The sequence below is a fragment of the Peromyscus maniculatus genome, chromosome 2 (genome assembly GCF_049852395.1).
Source record: "Peromyscus maniculatus bairdii isolate BWxNUB_F1_BW_parent chromosome 2, HU_Pman_BW_mat_3.1, whole genome shotgun sequence".
Taxonomy (NCBI): Eukaryota; Metazoa; Chordata; class Mammalia; order Rodentia; family Cricetidae; genus Peromyscus; species Peromyscus maniculatus.
This window is the reverse complement of record NC_134853.1, coordinates 151,485,281-151,492,293: the sequence shown is the minus strand read 5'-3', so window position 1 is coordinate 151,492,293 and position 7,013 is coordinate 151,485,281. Positions and strand designations below refer to the sequence as shown.

General features: G+C 52.6%; 1 protein-coding gene across 7 annotated transcripts in view; it reads right to left on the bottom strand.

Moving 5' to 3' along the window:
- Nucleotides 1-342: 342 nt before the first annotated feature.
- The window catches only part of Fgr (FGR proto-oncogene, Src family tyrosine kinase), a 29,107-nt gene continuing 22,436 nt past the window's right edge, over nucleotides 343-7,013 (bottom strand). For all 7 annotated transcript variants that reach the window (XM_076565324.1, XM_076565329.1, XM_076565328.1 and 4 more), the window contains 8 exons: nucleotides 6,288-6,391; nucleotides 5,987-6,136; nucleotides 4,093-4,248; nucleotides 3,821-4,000; nucleotides 3,085-3,161; nucleotides 2,650-2,803; nucleotides 1,661-1,792; nucleotides 343-1,573 (listed from right to left, as the gene is read on the bottom strand). In XM_076565324.1, coding sequence (XP_076421439.1) covers nucleotides 1,365-1,573; nucleotides 1,661-1,792; nucleotides 2,650-2,803; nucleotides 3,085-3,161; nucleotides 3,821-4,000; nucleotides 4,093-4,248; nucleotides 5,987-6,136; nucleotides 6,288-6,391 — 1,162 coding nt within the window. In that variant the 3' untranslated portion in view covers nucleotides 343-1,364. The remainder of the gene's footprint in view (nucleotides 1,574-1,660; nucleotides 1,793-2,649; nucleotides 2,804-3,084; nucleotides 3,162-3,820; nucleotides 4,001-4,092; nucleotides 4,249-5,986; nucleotides 6,137-6,287; nucleotides 6,392-7,013) is intronic.

Here is a 7,013-nt window from a genome sequence, read left to right as displayed (position 1 = left end):
CCCAGTGTCTCAGTCAACTTCCTGTTGCCTGCAAGATATAGGACTCTCAGGTACTACTCCAGCACCATATCTGCCTGTATGCCATCACTGTGATAACAGACTAAACCTCTGAAACTGTAAGCAAGCAACCCCAATTAAAATGTTTTTATTTGTAAGAGTTGTGGTCATGATGTCTCTTCACAGCGATGAAAACCTCAACTAAGCTGGGCAGTGGTGGCGCATGCCTTTAATCCCAGCACTTGGGAGGCAGAGCCAGGTGGATCTGTGAGTTCGAGGCCAGCCTGGTCTACAGACCCATGACAGGCACCAAAACTACACAGAGAAACCCTGTCTTGAAAAAACAAACAAACAAAAAAAGCCCAAAACCTAACTAAGACAATGTCCCAGTGTGCCTGTGATAAGCAGGAAATTGGCTGACATCAGGTAAGGAGTTAGCTGTACACAGATTCAAAGCCACATTCATCTACTTCTAACTGCCTGTTTTCTGTGTTTCTCAGCTCATGGTAAACTGACCTGTGGATGATCAGTGGGACTTTGGGGTGTTCTGAAACTCCATGTACTGGGTACCTTGAACTTAGTAGGCAAGAGGGAACTCCTTACCACCTGCCCCCCAATAGCCAAATCTATCCTGTTTGCCTCCTGTGGAGTACCATCCCTCCCCAAAGATGGCTCAGGGAATTTTCATGGCTCAAAGTTCACATCATCATTGTTCTGACTTACACATGAATAAACACATTACACAGAGAGGTGGTGAGCCCTCACAGCTCTCTCCCCCAGACCTGGGCCTGGACCAGAGCATCCAGTCTGCAGGAAGACAGTCAAGCAAAGATGTTCCCTGCCCTTGGAACCTGGAGAAATCCAAGAGATCCAAAAGCAGTAATTAAGTTCTTAGGGCCTGGACTGGAGCAGGCTGACAGGAGGTAGGAAAGCAGGAATAAGGGATAAGTGAAGGAAGGGAAATACTGTTTTATAAATAACTAGACAAAGTATGGGTGTTTTTAGGAGACGGAAGAAAGAGGCTAACAGCGTGGAAGAGCCTGGTGGGCCAGGAAAAATGGTGCCTGGGATCAGAGTGTGTGAGAGATGAGTTCTGAGCATCCATTCACTTCATCTGTAAAAGGAGTGGGGTGCCCTAGATTTTTTGGGTGGGGCATAGGTAAGAAGGGAAGACAGATTGCTTGGGGTCGGAGAAGGTAAGAGATGAGCGCCTAGCCTCCATTTGCCTCATCTGTAAAATGGCTTCAGAGCATCTGGCCTTCTCAGCTTCCACAGGATTCCAAGTCTGGAGGCACTGGGACTAGAGAACCCTGGGGATTGGCAAGGGCAAGTAGATACTCCCAGAGGGTCACTGATGTCCAGCCAGGCTATGTCTGGTCTCCAGGCTGGTACTGTGGTTCTGTGGAGACAAAATAGTCTTCCAGGAAAGACTGCAGGTACTCAAAGGTGGGCCTCTCCTCAGGATCCAGACGCCAGGTCTGCTCCATGGCTTCATACAGGGACGCTGGGCAGCCTGGAGGGCACGGCATGTGGTAGCCATGCTCTACTTGTTCCAGTACTTCCCGGTTGTTCATGCCTAAGAGGTGGAGCTCTGTCAGGCGGTGCAAGAGCAGGGGTGGAGAAGGCCCCTCCCCTGTGACCAGACCCTCGGCCCCCAGCTCACCTGGGTAAGGAACGCGGCCCTTGGTGATCAGTTCAGTGAGCAGAATCCCAAAGGACCACACATCCGACTTGACAGTGAATCTGCCGAAGAGGGCAGCCTCTGGGGCTGTCCACTTGATGGGGAACTTGGTCCCTGGAGAGGTCGGGGAAGAAGGCAAGGTTATCGGGGATGGTGGGGTGGGGTCCATGAAAACTGCTAGATTAAGAGAATGGGGACTTTAGGATTAGGCATCTTGGGGACCCTGAGCATAGAATTCTCTGTGCACAGCAAAAAAGACCGGCTGTCCACGTAGTCAGCATCTACTGTGTGTCTAGTGCAGTGCTGGGCGCTTCCACGTGGGGTTACGCTTCTCGTGACGAGACATTAGAATGTCTGTAGCCTTTGCTAAGTTCTGGGCCCAGTTTTGTTTGTCTTGGTTTGGGTTTTATGGTACCGGGAGCAAACTCAGCCTCACTTTCCCCCTAAGCACCAAGTTGTATCCACCCCGCCCCACCCTCCAGGCCCCGTCCCGTTTTAGGCAATCTGCCTGCGTTGTTAACACATTGATCCCTCTGCCATAGACCTCGACTTACCAGGGAGGAAAAGAAGAGGCCCAACAAGTTCTTTGCCCAGCTTCACACAACCAAGTGTCTGGGAGCCACACGAGGCGTTCTGGCTACAGACCTGGCACTATTATACTCTATTGTCTTCTGTTTAAGACTTTTAGAAGGGTGTGGGGACTTAGTCAGCAGCTGGTAAATACTTATTGGTTTACTGTTGTCTAAGTATCTTCATTTGATCGGAAATGGCAAACCACAGAAGTTAGGAGCTCAAGATGCGTGGTAGCAAATGCTTGAACTGGGATAGGAACTCAGAATCACATGTGATTTACATCAGGATGGGGGTGTCTGGGATCATCAGGGGCGGGGGAAGGGTTTCTGACTAAGTGGGCTACATGGCAACCCCTTTCGAGCATTTGATCTCTAGGGAGGCACGGTGAGGCTGGTCACCTTGGCGTGGGTTGTATTCATTATCCTCTATGAGGCGAGCCAGCCCGAAGTCCGCGATCTTGCAAACTAACTGCTCCCCGACCAGGATGTTGGCGGCCCTCAGGTCTCGGTGGATGTAGTTCATGCGCTCCATGTAGGCCATGCCCTCAGCTACCTAGGAGGGGGAGGAAAGGAAGGGAGAGGCAGGAGCAACAGGGACTCGCCACACCACGATTGGACCTGAGGGGCGTGTGGGAGTCTTGATGGAACCCTTCCCCCAACCCGCCCCAGCCCAGGGCACATGGGGAGACTCAACAGCATCCTCCGGCCTCAGGCCTCATAAGGCGGCTGAGGTGCCTTGAGGTGCCGTAGTTTTAGGTATGTGAAGGCACATGGGGTTTCTGAGAGGATAATTGGCTAATTATCTGCGAGATGAAGCCTGCTGGCCTAGTTTACCTGGGCGGCCATGTCCACTAGATGGGGCAGCCTCAAGTTCTGGCCTCCTCGATCCTTTAGAAAATCCAGCAAGCTACCTAGGGAGAAGCAGCCAGAAATCAGCAGCAGGTCCCTGCTCCCAACGCGCCTTCTCTACTTTGGCTTGCCCCTGTCCTGCTAATCTAGCCCCACTTCTTTCTGCTTTCTCACCTCCGTCAACCCTCTGGTTCAGTCTCCACCTCCGAACCCCTGGACACGCCCCATTTAGACTCCTCCCCAGGTCCTCCCTTATCCCAGATCCTGCTCTGGTTTGTTCGCCTGGATCCGTCAGTCAGTCAGTGGGCGAACCTTCAAGCAAGAGAAGACGCCCCTGTCACAGGCCCCGCCTCCTGGCCCCAGTCTCTCTCTCTCTCTCTCTCTCTCTCTCTCTCTCTCTCTCTCTCTCTCTCTCTCTCTCTCTCTCTCTCTCTCTCTCTCTCTCTCTCTCTCTCTCTCTCTTTTTTTTTTGGTTTTTCGAGACAGGGTTTCTCTGTGTAGCTTTGCGCCTCTCCTGGAGCTCACTTGGTAGCCCAGGCTGGCCTCGAACTCACAAAGATCCACCTGCCTCTGCCTCCCGAGTGCTGGGATTAAGGCGTGCGCCACCACCGCCCGGCGCTTGTCCCAGACTCTTGATGGAAATAATACCTAACTGTTTCTAGTACCTTCACGGGTGGTGGCCCGGGCCCCACTCACCCACGCCTCCTACTCAGCTACTCACCGTGGCCCATAAACTCTGTCACAATATAAATGGGCTCCTCCGACACCACCGCGTACAGCTGCACCAGCTTGTCATGCCTCAGCAGCTTCATGATCTGGGCCTCCTCCAGGAAGGCCTTAGGAGACATGGTGCCCGGCTTCAGGGTCTTCACGGCCACCTTTGTGTTGCAGTTCCACGTGCCTGCTCAGCGGCCACATTTCGTCAAGCCTGGCTCTCTGCCAGCCCTGCCCCTTGTCCCAGCCCCCAGCCCACGGCTCCTGAGACCTTCCTACCCAGCCACACATCTCCAAAGCAGCCGGTGCCCAGCCTTCGTTCAAGCGTTATGGAGCTACGGTCGATCTCCCAGGCATCCTTGGCCAGGCCCAGCGTCTGGGGCTTCATGGTGGTACAGGGTGCCGTAAGCAAGTAGCACAGACCGTCATTCACTTCTGGAAGAAGGGCAGAGGGAAGGGGTCGCAGATGGAGGCTAGGATACTCACCCCGAAATCCTAACACAACCCAGCATCAGACCTCAATCGTAGCTATAAATAACCAGGCCCTAGTGGAACGTGGTGGTTCATGCCTGTAATTCCAGCACTCAGTAGGTTGAGGAAGGAGGATTGTAATGAGTTTGGTGTCAGCCTAGGCTACGGTGTTTAAAAAAAAATCCAAAGAAACAAAAGTAGTTCACAAGGCAGGATTTAAAAAACAACAAAAAAATGTTTTTAAAGTAAAGTTTCATAGTTTAGGTCACATCCGGAGAGAAGGTAATTCAGGCCTCTGAGTGGGCAATCTTGTTGGCGCCTAAGGAAGAGGATGGCACACAGGAGAGATGATCCCTGTGGGAACTTCATGGCTATTCCTAGTAGGTGGCCTCTGGCAAGGCCTTCAGGGATAAGAACTGGTTCTGACAGGTGAAGATGGAGGTAAGGTTCTGAGGCAAAACTGTGGACATGCAGCCCACTCCTGCCATGGACCTTTCCCTGGGACAAACCAGTCACAGAAACAGGCAATGATGTTGCCTGGGCTCCAGACGTGGGTTTTAGACCTTGGCTGAGCACCATTGCTGAATCCCACAACCAGGCCTCCATCTGGTCAGGTCCACGCTGCCTCCTGGTCAGTTCAGAATCATTGGCTTCTGCTTGTCTGTGCTGTCACTGATCACATGTGGCCGTTGTCGCTGCCTGGGCAATGGCCACGGCAGACCAGGGGACCTCTCCTTCTGCCTTGTCCCTGGCATCCAAGTAGCACCCAACAACCAGAGGTTCCCCTCAAAGTTCAGACCAGCTTCTACAGCCCGCTGCTTAGAGCAGCAGTTCTCAACCTGTGGGTCGCAGCCCCCTGGGGGGAGGGGTTGAACGGCCCTTCCACAGGAGCTGTGTGTCAGACGTTTACATTACGACTCACAACAGTAGCAAAATGACAGTCATGAAGTAGCCACAGAAATAATTGTATGGCTGGTGGGGGGGGTCACCACCACATGAGGACCTGTATTAAAGGGTCCCAGCGTTAGGAAGGCTGAGAACCACTGGCTTAGAGCCTATGACGGTGACTGCCTAGTAAAGACAACAGGGCCAGCGAGGGAGCTCAGCAGGTAAAGGTGTCTGCCAGCAAGCCCGTCAGCCAGGCTTGATCTCTGAGACCATATTTATGGTGGAAGGAAAGGACTGACTTCCTCAAGTTGTCCTCTGACTTCACAGTGGTGGGGAGAACAACCAAGTCCCCACCAAGTTTCCATAGACTGGAGCCAACAAGACGGCTCCTCAGACGAGTGTCTGCAGCCAAACCTGACGACCTGAGTTTCATCCCCAGGACCCACTTGGTTGAAGGAGAGAACCAAGTTCCACAAGTTGTCTGTCCTGTGCCCCCCACACCCACTCTCTGGCATGCATGCATTCACGAACCCCTCTCCCTCCAAATAAGTTGTTTAGTTGTTTGTTTTTTTTTTTAAATTCCCACTGGCTTAGGTCTGGAAGCCAGGAACTGGCCCTGCTGGAACATTAGGAGGTACTGCCTCTTTGTCACCGCCACTTGGGGCCTCAGTTTCCTCAGAATGCACACAGAGCACGATCCTGGCCTGGAGACTGTGCACACTGGGCCCAGCCAGTACTGCTTTGGGAGGGCTTTTCCTTCTCTAGGCGGCCATCTCTCCATCGTGACAACGCCTGGTCACGTTGAGCACCTCACCCATGTAGTGCCGCACCAGGTCCTGCACGGATTCGAACTGGGCCCGCGTGGTGATGTAGTAGCCACCTGTGTCCAGCTTTCGGATCTTATAATGCTTTACGTGATCGCCTCTGTTCTGGTCCCAGTCACGGATGGACAGGGAGTAGGCACCTGTGTGGGAAGCGTCACTTAGTCCTCGGACTAAGAGCAGGAAGAGGTCCCCAGGGCAGTTCCCAGAGCCCACTTCAGCTCTGCCCCTTAGGCCTGACCCAAGTACTGCCCCGCTGACCTTGATGGCTGACGGCATGGAGTACCAACGTACCTTTGGTTGTTTCACTCTCCCGAATGAGAAAGGCCCCCTGAGGGTTACCAGCTGAGAGAAGCTGCCTTTCTGCATCCTTCCTGCTGATCTTTCCAAAGTACCACCTGTCAGGAAAGGCAGACAGAATCAAGCACATTCTCTTCAAACCCCAGTTCATCTTCCTGGGAAGTCACCTTACAAGCCTCAGTTTTCTTACCCGAGAAATGGGCTGTTATAATTTGCATTATGGTATAAGGATCACAGAGAAGTGAAATGGAAAAGTGTCTGGCACGTATTGTAGATGCCTAAAAAGACCAGGGTTCTCCTCTCTACCCACTGGCATCTCTTGCATTAAAATTAAAACATAGCAAGTTCTAGGCCAGCCAAGGCTACATAGTGAGACCCTATCTCAAACAAACAATCATATTGGTAGAACCCAGTCCTCAATGACCTTATGGTCATTGCCAGAGGGGCCTTAACTCATCTCCCTAGAACTCTTCACAAGGCATTTCACAAAGGAGGAACTCAAGGCTCAGAAGGGAACTGACTTCCCCCACCAGGCTAGCTGATGTGGACTGCCTGAAGTCCTCACCCACCCTAGTTCTTTCCCATCACACAGATAACCATCCAGACCCCTGCTCCACCCTAGCCCCACATTCTTCCCCCCATTCATGTTTTCTGACACTGAACTGTAGCCCTGACCCAACTGTGCAAGTACATGGGGGTGGGGTGGGGGGCTGAAGTGAC